Genomic DNA, 17,807 nt, shown 5'->3' with positions numbered 1-17,807 from the left:
TAATGCTTTGAAAATGTTCAACGTGTTATTTGAATTATCAATGTGTTTTTATTATGGTACTTATTGTTAACATCAATTGGTGAAAATTCAACACATTTTTTTTCAAATCATTAATTCCACATGGATAATATAATGTTATATGAAATATTAAATAAAATAAAATACTTACTTCAATGTGATAAATATGGTTATAAATACCACATCAAATATTTTATGAATTTATAGGTATTAAACGTGACATTATCCCTTCGTGTGTAATAGAAATATTTGTCTAAATAAAGTTCTAACAACATTTTTTTTCTATTATTTGAAGAATGATTTACATGGGGAAATAGAGTAACTGTAAGAAGAAAAAAAAAGGATTTACAGGGGAAAAGAAGGAAGTGATAATCAGAGTCCAATGAATGCCTGACACTGGGATTCCCAGTGTTGCTTTGCCTGCCGAACTCTCTCCACTCTTTCCTTCTTAAGTCGCTGCTCCCAGTATTCACGGCAGCTGTTCAAAAAAATAAATGCATGATCCCAGTAAGAATTCGTTGAAACTGATTGAATAAGCAAGAGAACCCATGGTGCAACCATAGGATCGTACCTTCTCCTCAACAATATACTAAGCTCATCCAAATGTACAGCACCTTCATAAACTCCCGGCTGAACCCACAAGTAAAGATTAAATTTAACATAAAGAGGAGCTTTTTTAGCATAATATTCCATGTTTATAGGAATACTCACCTCTCGACATAAAGGACACTTTTCTTTTGGATTGGCTGCTCTTAGTCCATCAACAATGGTCACTGATGCAGCTGAAGAAGCGCAAATGGAGCAGAATATATGGCCACAAGTGAGAGATACTGGATCAAACACTGTATCCTGCTATGTCAAGGATGAAAAACCCAATTAGAGTTTACCAATTTCCTACACTTTTGAGGCCAATTTTTTTATTTATTTTTTTTTTTTTGTGATTAATATATATGTAATGGTTAAAAGCTTGTAACTTACTAAACAAATAGAGCAAGTCAAGTCAATATCAAGCTTGACAGAATCAAAGAGTTCACACGACAGGAATGGTTTGCCATCATTGAAAGTGAGATAACAGCCCTCAAACAAAGCAGGGGCCTTCCCTGATATGGCCTTTGTTTCCCTCAAATTTACGTGGAAAGCCGTGAGCTCACATAACCATGGTGATTGAAAGATTTCAATGTGCATGCTTTGTGCTTGTGACCTGAAGGCTTGCCCTTGTTTGGAGTAATGAACCTGCAATATTCCATTTGGGAAGCAGAAAAAAATTAAGCAGAAATAGAACAGAATGTTTTTCAACCACACTGGCGAAAGAAGCATACCTTATCATCTTGAGTATTTTCCTGATAGCGATAGCATTAATCATTGCATAGTTAACCAGGTCCTTCCCTTCTTGAATCAAGGCAATATGGCTTCCTTGAAGCTTGGCCTTGAACCAAATGAAGTACTTTCAGAAGCCAGAAGCAAGGTGTAGTTCAAGCAATTTCTGGGCACGCTCATTGAAGCAGTTTACTGCATCAGACATTTCCTTGAGAAGGGACGGGAAGAAGGTCCCGTCGCAAACTGGACAATCAATAATTTTCCGTTGGAACAGGAGTGAAGCAGCAAGTGTTAGAGATGAGGAAAAGAAAAATACTAGTAATGTTATCCGTATCAGATCATGAAGGGAATATATAAGAAAAGAAGAAAAGTAGGAAGAAATTAAACTATAAAGATGGACATCATGGAAATATCATCCCTGATTGACTCACAGCTAAAGATAAATCGATGAGAAGCATCAACTCTTTAAGTGTACTAGCCAAAGGTTTCAAAATGATTAAATAAGGACCTAATATTTTCGAATCTGTTCAAATAGATTAGTCAAATTTAAAATACAAGCACTTAAAAATTTGAAATTGAACAACTCATGTTAATTGAAAAGAAAATAAAATTATCCATAAACCCAATGTTAGGATACACAGATATTTGACAACATAAAATCCCGAATTTCATTAAAAAAAATCCTAAAGAAAGCTTAAAACTTAAACAACTTTGAAATTTCTAAGTCTTATTACTCCAAATTTTCCGTACCCTTACCTTTATTCAAAATCAAAAGATTTTAAAACCTCCATGACATTGAGTTTTCTTTTCTAAGAAAACAACTCAAGAAAAATTCCATTATTTTAAAGTAGGAGGAATTAACAATCTAGTTCACCAAAGCCAATATTAATCACAAATTAAGTTAAAATAAATCCAGGGAGACTGCAGTAGCCACGAGTAGAAGAGGGACTTGAATGCAAAATTTACAAGATAATGTCCTGGAGCTTGACTTGCTGATGCAACACGTCTCACATTCTCTTCATCTCTTTTTCTCTCCTCAATCTTTCTTCTTATCTTGCTGGAGAGCGATCTAGACATGATCGATTGAGATTTATGTGAAAAACGTTGAGGGTCCAAGGACAAATTGTTTTGGGATTCACAATGAATTCTTCAAACTAATTTTGCAACCATGGTAATCTCGGACAATATTTGAGAAATTTGAGTTCTAGACCATTTCTGGATGAGATTAGGGTTCTTCTCAAAACAGTTTTTATTATATAAGTTTCATGTTAAAATTGTTTAGTTTTAAGAAAAATTATATGTCATCACTAAGAAATGACACATCAATAGTTTTTTCAACACCACAGAATTGTTAGGTCCATGCATTACAAATACCCATATAAGCTCTTATTTCATCAAATTCGAAATGTTAGACTCTTTTAAACCGTTTGATCCTTATTCAAGTAACCTTGAAAAGGTTAGGTCCCTATTTGAGTTTTGACAAACAAAACAATGTTTGGTATGAAGGTATAAAAAACCTGGACAATGGCGAGGGCAAGATTGAAGGTCAAGAAAAGCCCCATGACCATGGAGGTGTTTCTTGGATTGAACATCCCTCCTACACTTGTTCAATATCTTCTTAAGCTTCTTGAAGCCAACCCCAGGCATTTGATTCTCTTGTCCTTGCATGTACTCTTGGTATTTTTTGCAGAACTTCATCTGTTTTAGTTCTCCCTGGTTTTGTTTCAAACAAGACACTTACACGCAATTCAAGAATTAGACAAGGAAGGGAAGTGATGATGATGAGTAGTTTTAGTTTTGATCAGATATTTTGGCAGGCAACCGCAGTTTCACACACTGTTCCATTTCAACGGATGGAGGAGATTGCGAGGGTAGTGTAACCAATTGGGTCGTATTCAATGGCCAACGGGAAAAAAGTCAACTTCTCGGAAATCTCTCTCTCCAATGATTCAAAACAGTAGACTCAGTCCAATGAAAGATCAAGCCCAGGAATTTGATATTATTATTTATTTAAATATCAATGAAGTGACACTTCATTTATATTTCTACATCTATCTCTTATTATTTATTTCCTTAATAACAAAATTTTTTTTATTTCTGGTTCAACAAGTAAAAGAAATAGTTCAATTCAGCAAGAACCCTTTGTACAACAGAAAAAAAAAAAAAGAACCGACCAATGAGGTGAAATCCCGTAAGTAGGTGTTTTGCAAAGCAGAGAGCGATGGTTTATTTGTTTTAAGTCTTAAGGCGGCTAATTAATGAAATCAACTCCACTTATATTTTGGATATGCGGTTGAGTGTGGTAGATTTAATTTACTTTTTATTCTAGGTTACAATATATAATTTTATCACTACTGTTATTTTTACATTAAATGTAGTTAAACGCACTTCCCATCCAAACTAAATCTAAATTAAATTTATTGTCTTTAAACATGCATTGAGAATATTGTATAATCAATCTATTTATCATTTTTCTTTGCTATGATAGGCAATGATAATGTTTTTTTAGGGTGAGTTTAGATAGTGTAACACCCCATACCCGTACCCGAGACTGGGATAGGATATGAGGCATTACTGAAATTTTCAGAATAATTTCAATTAATTTATATCATTTGGTACTCATTTTCATATTTCATGTAACATCCTTTTCATATTATAATTCTCGTATCATATCAAATATTCTATCAGTTGAATCATTGGAGTTCTGATGGATTTTTCAACAGTACACTCAAAGCGTACATTTCCATATTCCATCAATTTATATTCAGAAATAACCCTTAGGACGTTTAATCATCAAGCACTCTCTCGAATCACATCTCATGTAACTGTAGTGAACCAGGATTACCTTTTCAGGTCAAATCCTACCCACATTAAGTTATCATAAGAAATCATGTATTTTGTAACTGTAGCGAATCAGGATTACCCTTTTCAGGTCAAATCCTATCCACCTTAGGTTACCATAATGAATCATATATCATGTAACCGTAGCGAATCAGGACTACCCTTTTCAGGTCAAATCCTATCCGCCTTAAGTTACCATAGTGAATCAGGAATAAATCCTAGTCACTTTAAATTACCATAGTGAATCAGGAACAAATCCTATCCACTTTGAAATATTATAGTGAATCAGGAACGAATCCTATCCACTTTATATTCTCGATAAGGCTTTTGTCAGATTTACCGTTCGGGTTATCTATTTCTGCAACACATGCAGGAACTCTTTCATTTGGGAAATCACCTATATCCATCCGGAACCCAATATTCAAACAGATCCCTTTCAAGTAGTTTCAAAACATGTATTATTTCTTTCATTCCAACATCCATACATTTCATATATTGAATTCAAACATCATATAAAATACAATACAATATTTAAATTGACATATTTACATGCTCATTCAAGTTATACGAACCTACCTGACTAAATTGCAGAAATACCAAGATTTAGGGGCATTTTGGTAATTTACCAATTTCTCGATTTTCTCCCGATCTTAAATTAATAATTTCATACAATTTATTAATTTAAATAATAAAACAACCCTTCAGTTTGGCCATTTTTGACATTTTTACAAAATTACCCCCAAAAGTTTTATTTTTATTCAATTTAGTCCTTGAGCCCAAAACATGCAAATTAACCATACTAGCTGAATATTCATATATATTTTCCTCCTCCTCCTCTCCATTCCACATCCTTAATGCATATAACATGCTTATAGGTAACATTATCTATAATTTCACTATTTACTTATATGTATATTCAAAGCTGTCTATCTGTATCATAGTCACTAAATTATTTTTATCTTAAGATACAGAACTTCAAATTAAGATCCGATAATTTTCCATGAAACTAGGCTCAAATATATTATTACCATAAAATTTTCAAAATTTTTTATTTAGCCAATAAGTACAGTTTATTCTTTAAATTTACCCCTATTCTGATGTCTAACCGTTCCGACCCTTCTTTACTAAGAATTAATTATCTCCTCATACGAGACTCAGATGATGTTCTTGCTTATTTATATTGTAAATAGACTCATTAATTATTTTAAACATATAAATTTAAGCCCTTAATTATTTTTCTCCAATTTTTGATGATTTTCCAAAGTCAGAATAGGGGAACCCAAAATCATTCTGACCTTGTCTCACAAAATTTATTATATCTCATTATTAAAAATTCCATTGCTTACATGGTTTCTTTTAAAAGAAACTAGACTCAATAATATTTAATTCAATATTTTTTTCATCATCTAATTCGATTTCCAAAATTTATGGTGATTTTTCAAAGTTAGCCTACTGCTATTGTCCAAAACTGTTTTAGTGCAAGACATTTATTTACCATATTTATAACACCCTTATTTTCTTTCTCTACACTATTTCTCATTACTTTCTCTCCACTAACATATCAAGAACATAAAACCTTATATAAGAAAACTCTACATTAACATCATTTCCATGCTTTTTCAATAGTATCAAACTTAAAAATATATTGAAATCTTGATGTTCTTACCTTGTCTCGCTGATTTCAATCTTTAACTTGATTTTCTCTCTCCTTCAGCTTCTATTTCTTGAATCTAACTTGATATTCTAGCTCCTCATAGTCTCCTTGTCATCTTTCTCTCTTGATAGTTATGGAAATTCTTTTGATTTCTAAGTGAAAATGGTGGATTTTTTGGTGGAAGGACCAAATTGTAAAGAAAAAAAACTTTCTTTCTTCTCTTTTCTTCTAACATGAATTGCATGGATGGAAAGATGATAGAAATTTTTCATCTTTTCTTCCTTATATATTAAATAAATTAATAATAAAATAATAATAAATAATAAAATATCTTATTAAAATATTAAAATAATATTTATCTTAATTAAATAATTATAAAATATCATCAACGTCATCATTACTTTCTAGATTTCTCTCTCTTCCAATTGACCATTTTGCCCTTATTATCTTTTAAAATTCTATCCTTGAGTCATCATTTAATTTGGTAAAATTACAATTTAGTCCCTCATAATTTTTCACCTATTCAATTTGGTCCTAATTAACCCATTTTCCTTAGTTTCTAGATCATTCCTCCCTTAAAATATTTACTATTGGCCCTTTAAATTTTTCATATTTACACTTTAACCCCTCAAGTTTTGAGTATTTACTCTTAGGCAACAAAATTTTTCACACTTTTACAATTTAGTCCTTTCTTGAATCAAGATATCATAATTTACTTCCCAACATTTTAATAACTCAAAACTTCCCTTTTTGTCACTTATTTCCTTATTTTTCTATATCAAGGATAATATCTTACTATAGAAATTTTCGGGGTATTACAGATAGACAATTGGGTATGGTGCGGTGTGTTTAGCTTACTTTTTGTCTCACGCTACAGTATCACTACAATATTTAATTTCATTGTCACCGCTATGTTTACACTAACTGCAAATAAGCGTGCTAATAATTCATTTAATGAACCATCATATTAAACAACACTCTTTTCCTCAACTGGTTTTTAATTTTAAAAAATAAAATATTTATTAAATGAATAAAAATATTTATATAATAAATTTATAAAATATTAATGAAAAGATTAATATTTATAAATTTATAGATGGCGAGGATGTAAAAATAATATTTATAATATTTTGGATTTAAATTTCTTCATGTGTTTTTTTTATATAAAAACATAAAATAATCAAAATATTCTCAAAATTAATCATTGAAGAAACTTTTGAATGAAAGTGAATCTTTTTATTGTTCATTATATTATTAAATTGATATAAAAATATTTTTTTATTCATAGTTTAATTAAAGTTGGGTTTAACATATTAATATTAAGTAATATTAAATTAATAATTAATAAAATTATATCATTTTTTTTGTATAATAGAATCTTTATTTGTTTGAACTATAATGATATATATTGTCTTAAATTAATTATTATTTAATTAGTGTTACTATTATATATCATTTAATTAGCGTTTCTTAAAATTTTCAATTTCTAAAATATTTTTCCATAAATATTTCCTTTCTGTTTTTTAAGGGTGTTAATAATTTGGCTTAATATAACATTTCATTCTTGAACTTAACAATTTTTTCTTAATTTGACACTTAATCTTTTTTGGGTCAAATTTGGTACATGAATTTGACTCTTTTTTTCTAATTTAGTACTTAATCTAGTTTTTTGTCTGATTTGGTACCTGAACTTGTTAAACGTTTTATAAGTTACTCTAATATACTAACAATGTTATTTTTTTATAAGGTAGTAAAAATAATCAATGTATGAATCGATATTTGATAGATGACATGATATTTCTTTTTTGTTTTTTAAACGTTCAGTTACTTTTAGTTTTATTTATTTATTTACTAATTTAAAATAATGAAAATTTTTATTTTGGGTTTTAAAAATTCTTGTTTTCTTTTTAAAAATTAATTCGTTAATTATAACTCAATGCCTAATTTTTTACCATGAATTTCCTCTAATACTGGCAATATTTTTATAGCATAACACAATTTTTTTACATTGACAGTGTTTTGGGTAATTTGTATAACATTTAATAAGTTTAAGTATTGAATTAAGAAAAAAAAACCAAGTTCAAGTACCAAATTGGATTATAATTAAAAAATTAAATACTATTAAATTGTATTTTTTTAATTTTAAAATTTTAATCTAAATGCTAATGTCATATGTTAAATCCATTAATTGATTTTTTGAACAATACATAAAAGTAGCAAATTAATATAGAATTACACTTGATAATATATGTTTGACAAATATGATTTTAAAAGTAACAAAATTTAATAGATATTTTGTGATCAGAACCGAAATTTCAAAAATAAAAAAATACAAATATGAAAAAAATTTCAAGTGACCCAAAAATGAAATGTAATAAATAGTAATTATTATAATTATTTCAGAAAATAAAAAATTATTGCAACACTAAACTCAAGCCTAAATGTCCTAAAAATGAAATGAAATATAAAGTAATTATTATAATCATTCTGAAAAATAAAATTATTGTAGCTCTAGAATCAAGCCCAAGTGCCCCGAAAATGAAATGAAACTAATGGTAACTACTATAATTATTCCGAAAAATAAAAAATTATTGTAGTTTCAGAATCAAGCCCAAGTGCCCCAAAAATGAAATGAAATAAATAGTAACAATTAAAATTATTCCAAAAAAAATTTATTGCAACACCAGACTCAAGTCTATGTTCCTCGAAAATGAAATCAATAGTAAATATTATAATTATTCCAAAAGTTAAAAAATAAATTTCTTGTAGCACCAAATTCAAGCCCAAGTGCCTCGAAAATGGAATGAAATAAATGGTAATTGTTATAATTATTTCGGAAAATAAAAAATATATTGTAGCACCAGGCTCAAACCCTAGTGCCTCGAAAATATAATGAAATAAATTGTAATTATTATAACTATTTCGAAAAATAAAAACTTATTGCGTCATCAGACTCAAGCCCAAGTGTCCTAAAAATGAAATGAAGGAAATTGTAATTATTATAATTATTTCAAAAAATAAGAAAAATTATTGCAACAACATATTCAAGCCCAAGTGCCATGAAAATGAAATGATATAAATTGTAATTTTTATAATTATTTTGAAAAATTAAAAAAAAAATATTGCAACGCCAGACTCAAGCCCAAGTGCCCGAAAAATGAAATGAAATATATAACTATTATTATAATTATTCCATAAAATAAAAAAAATATTGTAGAAGCAAACTCAAAGTCCAAGTGCCTCAAAAATGAAATGAAATAGATTTTAATTATTGTAATTATTGTAATTATTCCAGAAAATAAAAAAAGTTGTTGCACCAAACTCAAGCTCAAGTGCCCTGAAAATAATATCAAATACATGGTAATTGCTTTAATTATTTCAGAAAATAAAAATTGTTATCTGCACCAGACTCAATCCCAAGTACCCCGGAAATCAATAGAAATTAATATTATTTCTTATAATAAATCTGAAAATTTTAAAATTATTATTGTAACAGCAGACTCAAGTCCAAGTGCCCAAAAATGAAACCAAATAAATAGTGTTGATTGTAATTATTCCAAAAAAAATAAAAAATAAAAGAAACATTGTAGCATAAGACTCAAACCCAAATACCCAAAAATGAAATAAAATAAATAATAATTGTTATAATAATTCTAAAAAAAATTAAAAATTTATATGTTATTTCAACCCTTGACTCAAATCGAAGTGCCCCTAAAATGAAATATAATAAATAGTGTTTATTATAATTATTCCGTAAAATTAGAAAATATTATTGCAACACCATACTCAAATTTAAGTGCCTCAAATAAGAAATTAAATTAATAATGATTCTTATAATTAATCTGGAAAATTTTTAAAAATATTATTGCAATACAAACCTCAAGCTCAAGTGCTCCAAAAATAAAATGAAATAAATTATAATTATTATAATTATTTCAAAAAATAAAAATTTTATTTGTGCACTAAATTTAAGCTCAAGCGTCTCGAAAATGAAATGAAATATATAATAATTATTATAATTATTCCGTAAACTAAATATATATATTGCACTAGACTTAATTCCAAATACCCTGAAAATGAATAGAAATAAAGAGTAATTATTATCATTCTACTGAAAAATAGAAAAAATTATTTCAGCATCAAACTTAAGCTTAATTGCCCAAAATGAAATGAAATAAATTGTAATTATTATAATTATTTCGTAAAATTAAAGAAAATTTCAGCACCAGTCTCAAATTCAAATATCTCAAAAATAAAATGAAATGAAATGAAATAAGAAAAAATATTATTACAATATTAAATTGAAGCTCAAGTGTCCCGAAAATGAAATAATACTAAAAAAAATAACAAGATAGATTTGCAGGAATCGTTTTCTATGTCGATTGAAACCAAACATTGGTGTCTAAGGTCTTGATTGATAAATCAATTAATATATCTTGATTTATTATTAAGCAGACAATTAATTATTTTTATTAAGCAGAGAATTAATTATTTTTACTTATTTTTATAGCGTTGACATTGAACACATTATTAAACTAAAATTCTTTAACTGATTGTTTATTTTTTATATATATGATTAAAATATTATATATATTTTTTATATATTTAAAATTTAATCTCTTTTTTCATCTTTTAAATTTAAAATTTTACAAGATGTTAACGTAAAAGAAAATCTAAAGAATGAAAGAAAAACAAAAGGTTGAATCAAAATGGGAAGAGAAGTTTTTGTGAACGGGTCCAACAATTAAGTGAGTAGTGTGAATAAGAGAGATAATAATTAAAGAAAGAAAAAAATATACCAGCGTGGGCGACAGTATCCAAAATGCCTAGGAGTGCTACCACCTTGGCTTGCCGCACCAAACAGACTGAAGAGAGAGACCTGATAAGCCCTGGTGCCAGAACCAAACACGAAGCCAGCAGGGAAGTCGTGTTTGTTGTATTGATCCCCGCATACCGACTGCCAGATTTACGACCACCAACAACCACATCCGATTCACCATCCTATTTGCTTACTGCTTTTTTTCTCTTACCGCCTTCCACTTCACTGCTAACAGACCATAGTCTTATATTAACACAGGATATTAAATCATAGCCACGTTAATTGTTCATTCTCTCTCTCTCTCTCTTTTTATTGAGAATATTAAATTTAACCTAAAATATTTATATTTTATCAATTTAATTTATATTTTTTAGTTAAATTATTCTTTTAACTTTTAAAAAAAGTCGACGCTTTTTTTTACTACAATGCTGAAAAATATATTATTTTTTTAATAATTTCATATGTAAATAAATAATTTTAAATTTATAAAAAAAACTTTAAAAATATATAAAAATTTCATAAAAATTCAAAAAATTATTAACATTAAATACACTTAAATTGTCATGTGAACTGTCATGTTTAAAGATTTAATATTTTAATTCATATTTCTATAAAAAAATAATAAAATATCTTTTTAAAATGTTGATAATCAAATTTTATTCAAAGGAATAAAGATCAATTTAACAAAAAATTTAAACATAAAAATCTAAATTCAACATTACGCCATTCTTATTTTAATTGAAACTAATAATATATAAAAACTTTTTATTGGAACAAAAACCATCAATCTTAAAAGGCTTAAGAATCTTATTTTTCAAATATTGACCTTTTCTCGTAAAACAAAATGTCTATTAAAAACTATAACTTCCATTTTTTTCCCGACGACCACCGTCAATTCGAATTCAATCTATTGTAATTTGTATAAAAAAGGACTGAGATCTGTCACAATTTGATTGATTAATTGGCTACACTCGAAAGATAAGAGACCCGAGAGAAGAGGGAGATAGAAACAAAATGAACTAATAGGTCTCGTCTTTAACCACCTAAAGTTGGTTAATAGCTGCCAATTGGGGACCTTGTATTTAATACCATATCATACTCAAAACTAACTGCTTCCTTTTGCATCACAACAATCAAGTCATATTCAAAAGTATGGCAAAACCAGGTATGTAAGAGTCTAGTTAAAATAACACACCCAACGTCCGATGTTATGAATATAGCAATGAAGATCAAATCCAGCATAGTTGATACAACTCTAATAAGTTACGCACTACTCCATGCTAATTTTTATCCAAACATAAGAGTTTCATAGGCATCTTCAGCTCCGCAATAGCATCTTACCTGAAACGAATTTTGGCATCAGTTTCCACTGAAATTTTGAATATTTTGGAGATAAAAATGGATGAAAATTTTGTATCAAATACCAAGTATTGACTATATACCAGTGAAAAGACAATAGAGCTTCAGATCAAGACCCGGATACACTCTTGCTCCTGCTCCTGCTCCTGCTCCTGCTCCTGCTCCCACTTGGACTCCTGCTAACACTGCGTCTTTTGGGACTCTTGCTCCTTCCTTTTTGACGCTGCGCGCGATATCCGGCAAATGTAACATAAGAATTAAGAATAGGTAATAGCAACCATATAGATTAAGCTGGACAAACAAACTGTAAGGCAGGTAAAAACAAATTCAATTTTGAAAACCTTAACTAGACATGCGAAGAAACCACTTACAGAAGGCAAAGGAGACCTGGACCTTGAGGGAGATCTGCAAAAGTTCCAGAGAAAGAACCCAAGTTTAAAAATCAACACGTTCCTTTTAACAACTTTCATGTCCAAGAGCCTTGATGCCCCTTCCACATCAGAATCACCATATTCCAAACGCATAAAAAAAAAGAAAAAAAAAACCCAAAGCATAAACCTTTAGCGGTAATGGGAAATAAAAATAGGACCAGCTCACAAACCTGCCTAAGGAAAGAAACCTAGTCTAACAAAATGAAATTCTTAAAAGAATAGCTTTTCACATTTCAACACCAGGGTATAGAGAATGAGCATGCTCCCCTATTATTGCAATTCCAAGGTAATCCACATAGCATGTCCTATTAGCTTGGCAAAATCTGGAGCTGATATTGACAGGGAAATAATGATGGTGACTTGCAAATCCCAGAGCATTTACTTCACTAAAATCCAGCTCTACTATTGCAATTCCTTGTAAAGAATTCCAGCTCTATTATTGCAGTCCATTGTCTCCTTTGTTCCCAATCTAGCACCCATGGACATTTATGATGCTATGTACATTAGACAAGGGACAATGAAGGTTTTAAAGTTGCCCATCTAAAAAACAGCATACCTCTGCAACCAAACGATTGCATGCAATTGAACCATATTCCCACAAGATCCCAATATCCAATCCCCAGTTTGCTGCATATATCCATATCTAAAAAGAAAACAAGGCAATTTTCATGACAACAGAAAAAAAGTGGGTGAAGTTCAAATGCGGGATACAGTCCGGACCCAATTTCTCATATAGCCCGTCTTCTGGATGAGGAAAGCATGCAACTCAACAGCACAAGTTCATTTTGACAACCACAAGAGAGAAGTTTAGTCCAAAAGTACTAGTTACTAATCATTGATACCCCGAGAAGAATCCGTGAATGAAGAGCACAAACATCTCCAATATATTCCCTTACCTCATAGAATAAACTAAGTGTAGCAGAAACAAAACTAATTAGCTTTCAATAGCAATTCGGAAGTTTTAGGATTTAAAATAGGGTCAATCACTTCAGACCGTGTGATTTGCTACGTCTAGATTTAAAAAGAAAATTCTGTATCTGCTGGGGAAGTGAGGAGAAAAGATCAGCCGTAAACAAAATTAGAAACAAGCAATGGCAATAATAATATATAAGAGGTAATTCCATCAAAATTAGCAACTATATATTCATTTATCAAAAATAAATTAGTTCGGCTCCAGAAAAACTGCACTAGTTGCATGCATTTTTCAATTTCAGAATTCAAAATGGCCATAACTAACAATTGACAAATCCTGCTCTTGTCTAAGTTGAGGAATCATTTTAACGGACAAATCTTCAAATGTAACCAAAAATCAACTGCAAGGTCAACAAGTTTGATCCATTTCCCATGACCACAAGCATATAATATAGGAAATTATCTGTAAAACCAATTGCCAGCAACTAACAATAACGAGTAGCATTATCCTAATTACAACAAAGACACTCAATGTGAAGGGAGAAGCAAGTGTACCTTGACAAAGAGCGAGACCTTGATGCAGAGCGGGAACGAGGAGACCTTGATCTAGACTTTTCAGGTGACTTGCGCGAAGGCTTTGCCTTTGGAGACTTGCTGCTTCACACATGCAAGGTTAATATGCAATGCTTAAGCCTTAAATAAATTTTCATAATGCAAAAGAATCAAGAAAAACCTGCGGCTCTTGCTTCGGCTATAGCTCCGACCACGGCTTTTGCTTCGGCTTCTACTTCGGCTTCGGCTTCTTGAGAGAGATCGGCCACGACTAGGGCTTCTAGAGGAATCCCGCCTAGAATCATATTCCTTAACCTAAAGGCAGCAAGTCTAGTAAGCAAAATGAAATGTAACAAAAGCAAAAGGAGGAATAACATAAAAAAAAGCATGTCAAGTAAGCTATGTTGAGATCATATACCCGAACATATGCCCGAGAAAATGCATTACGAAACTCAGAGTCATCGAGTTTCTTAATCTGCAAGAAAGGACCATGAGCTTTTGTACATATTACACAATGACAGTAGCTAAGTTAAACAAGGCCTTTAAAAAGAGTTGGAAGGAAAAAGGTAACTTACAGCATACTTCATATCATCATAGTTGGTGTAGTCCACAATCCCTGTAGTCCCTGAAAAACAAAAGACACAATCATGTCAATAAATCTACAGTTATATAGTCTCCACCCAATCAATTCAATTGAAAAATTACTAATTTTAACTGATATTTTATATAATAGCTAAACGATGAGTCAACATCAAACATGTCTTACCACTACCATCACGGAAAACTTGAGAAAAACAAACATCTCCTGCTCGACGCATGTGATCCTAAGAAAAAATACGTCCCATGGCGAAGATTTTTTGTTAGTTCTATTTTTCATGTTATTGGTTTATTTCAGTGTGACAAAAGTACCAAAAACAACTTTTACCTTGAGGTCCTGCCACGAAGCAGAAGATGGCAATCCAGTAACTAGCACTGCACATCATAGCAATCCAGATAAATCATAAGCAGTCTACTTGTTTGTAACTAAGGTTTATAAAGAGCATCAGATAGATTTAAACCGCGATATTCAGAACGCCTGGATGGTCCACGTCCACGCCCACTACTATAACTGCTGTGACGATCTATGGAAGAGCGCCCACGACCACCATGAGCAAGTTCAACCTGTAAATGAGAAAAACACTTCAGAAGATAGCCTAGAATGCCAAGTTGATTACAAAATCGATGGATGCTAATAAAACCTAAACATGCAAGAAAGGCAACTAACCCGTAAACGATGCCCTCCAAAGTCATATCCATCACGACCACGAATGGCATCTTCAGCATCTCGAGCTTCTTCAAACTAAGAAAAATTTGAAGTCAACAAGAAATAAAACCTAAAAACAATAATATCCCCCTCACAAAAAATAAATAAATAGTTTGATAGCAAAATAAAAGCCAGCACGGTTGAACTCACCTCAACAAATGCATAACCTGGAGGCCTTGGTGGAATCTTCAAGTCAATTTGAGCTATGGGACCATACTGCAACAAAACGAGCAAAAAGCAGAGTACAAGCTGAGAGACAATCCAAAGTCTAAGAAAAGCAAACCAAGAGTCAGTGAGACCCATATCAAGTAGACCAAACCGTGGTTCACAGCATAAATTTAACTAGAGTAAACCTTAATCTCACTGGCATAGTCATATAAGAATATATACATACCATAAACAAAGTACGGGTACAACCACATTTAGGCTTCTGTGGATCTAGGAAACCAAGGATTAAAGGTGAAATTTGTACAATAGCATCTTTTTCTCCCATCGATTTTCTCTATCTGTATACTTGTTTTAGCAATCTTTACTCTATAATTTCAATTCTTAACATTCGATATGCCAGAAAGATTTAACCCTAATCACGGAATTCAAAGCATAAATTCGCTTATATTTGTGAGTTCAAAGTTCCAGGCAAACAACTTGTTTGCTCCAAACCTACTACCAATTAAGTACTTAACGAGAAAACAGAAAGACTAACGTGTCTTGCAATGACGAGTTCAAGGTGATATTGCAAAGAAAAACAAATACAGAAAATGAAAAGCAGAAAGGTTATTGACCTTATAAAACAAATCTTCCACTTCCCTCTCGCGAACATCACCGGGAAGATTTCCAACGTAAAGAGTCCTGCTGGAACGGCTACTCATCTTTTCACTTTCCTAATAAATACAGAAGACAACAATAAATCTTGAGAGTTCAATTAGCATTTAAATAAGAAAGGGACTGATGTATTTATTTAGGAAATAAATTCATGAATTAGGGTTTTTACCTGCGTGAAGACAGGTTGTTCCGAGACGGAGATTTTCGAAGAGAACCTTTTTTAGGGTTTCGAATTTTAGAGAGGGGATAGGGGGCCGAGCAAGATAGGCGAAAAAATCAATAAAACTATGTAGGAGATGTTAGGGTGTGGCCGATTATATGGAAATCTTGTTGCACGCTGTAGATATTATTTCAATCAAGAGGTGTTAGGTTTACGCTGTGAAATATTGTGGTTTGACCTTTGACCTGTCCAGCTGTATAACTCAGGCACCCCGCGGGGCCCCTTTATTTCGTGAGGAGAAATACAAACGTAACTGCCTCGGGTTTGCTGAACTGATTATGTCACGCAAGGACCCGTTAGATAAAAGAATCACCCTTTTTTTACATTTTATTTTGGGTAAAAGCATCATAATAGTCCCTGTACTATATCCAAAGTTACATTTTGGTTTTTTACTGAAAAAATGGACAAAATGGTCTATGTAGGTTAAATGAAAAAGCAAAATAGTCTCTCTGCTAAACTTAAAATTATGTTGTTTAATGCTTATTTTGATCTTTTATATATAAGATATAATAATTAATTCAGTTTTCAATCTTTACATATTTATTCAATTTGATCTTATTCTTTTATTTGGAACATAAAATATTTTTTTTATTTTTGAATTTTTTAAAATTATTAGTTGATTTGGTATACTAGCTAAAATAGTTCCACGCGGATAATAAAAGGTTGAGAGGCAATTGTCTTAGAAAATGCTCCTAAAATGCATTATATATTAAGAATGTTCAAAAATACATTCTTTTTATTTTTACAAGTAAAATTCAAAGATTGTTCAAGAAAGGATTAGAGATTTTAAAATTTTGATTATAATGAATAAAGTTTGTAATGAATCAAAGATAGAACAAATGGAAATTATGTTGAGGTTCATTAATAAAGAAGGTTCGACACAATATCAACTTGTTGATTTAGTAAAAGAGACTGTGTTATTGGCTTTAAAGAAAAAAAACTTATGAGGTTCTTTCACACAATTATTTTAATATAAAGAATTTTTAGGTAAAGTATATGATGGTGCAAGTAATATACGAGGTGAATGAGTGAATTGCAAGCTTTAATCTCTAACATAGTCTTTTTGACTACTATGTTTACAGCCTTGTTCATAATAACTTTCGCGGTTGCATCCAAATAAGTTATTCATATGAATCAATCTTTTATTTATATTTCTTTAGCATAATTCAAGTAAATGACATGAATAATTAAGAGATACTTAGGCATCTCATATATCAAAATTTATTAACAATGGTGAGCTTGAAACTAGCAAACAATAAAATCAAGTTGGCACGCTTCGACGTCCAAGAGATACTCAATAGGTCTCTCATTTAACTTTGTTAATCTTTTTTTTTAAATGTTTTGGTATAACAAAATCAATTATAAAGTATCTCAAAGTTAAATTTGTGATTAATGATAAAATATTATAAAATTATTTTCAAGTATTCTTAAACTCATAAAAAAAACTTTGACATGTTTCCAAGTATATTCAACGAGATTAATCTCTTAAAAATACTTTAATAATATCCTTTCAAAATCCATTTTATAATATTTGATAGACTTGTATTGATACGAGTAAG

At 30.5% G+C, this 17,807-nt stretch overlaps 2 protein-coding genes across 7 annotated transcripts; both read right to left on the bottom strand.

Moving 5' to 3' along the window:
• Positions 1-195: 195 nt before the first annotated feature.
• On the bottom strand, positions 196-3,250 carry LOC107923312 (E3 ubiquitin-protein ligase BAH1). Its single transcript, XM_016853517.2, is given in 6 exon segments — positions 196-496; positions 590-648; positions 730-867; positions 997-1,251; positions 1,334-1,578; positions 2,853-3,250. Coding segments are annotated over 6 exon segments (984 nt in total). The 5' UTR covers positions 3,034-3,250; the 3' UTR covers positions 196-390.
• An 8,495-nt stretch (positions 3,251-11,745) lies between these two features.
• LOC107924289 (serine/arginine-rich-splicing factor SR34) lies at positions 11,746-16,427 on the bottom strand. Of its 6 annotated transcripts, XM_016854652.2 has the most exons (15): positions 16,198-16,427; positions 15,989-16,087; positions 15,357-15,422; positions 15,168-15,242; positions 14,962-15,064; positions 14,829-14,875; positions 14,670-14,727; positions 14,479-14,528; positions 14,322-14,398; positions 14,085-14,218; positions 13,907-14,005; positions 12,996-13,082; positions 12,380-12,413; positions 12,092-12,231; positions 11,746-11,990 (listed from the first exon to the last, which is right to left on the bottom strand). In XM_016854652.2, the coding sequence occupies exons 2-15, from the start codon at positions 16,073-16,075 to the stop codon at positions 11,968-11,970; spliced, it is 1,080 nt and encodes a 359-aa protein (XP_016710141.1). In that variant the 5' UTR covers positions 16,076-16,087; positions 16,198-16,427; the 3' UTR covers positions 11,746-11,967. The 6 variants fall into 6 exon arrangements, 5 of the variants coding, with proteins under 5 accessions (XP_016710141.1, XP_016710143.1, XP_016710142.1 ...); XM_016854654.2 differs by lacking the exon at positions 12,996-13,082; XM_016854653.2 differs by lacking the exon at positions 11,746-11,990 and having other exon boundaries at positions 14,322-14,378.
• Positions 16,428-17,807: the final 1,380 nt, after the last annotated feature.

This window comes from Gossypium hirsutum, chromosome A11 (genome assembly GCF_007990345.1).
Source record: "Gossypium hirsutum isolate 1008001.06 chromosome A11, Gossypium_hirsutum_v2.1, whole genome shotgun sequence".
NCBI lineage: Eukaryota > Viridiplantae > Streptophyta > Magnoliopsida > Malvales > Malvaceae > Gossypium > Gossypium hirsutum.
Note: the sequence above shows the minus strand (reverse complement) of the source record. Positions and strands in the feature narration are given on the sequence as shown.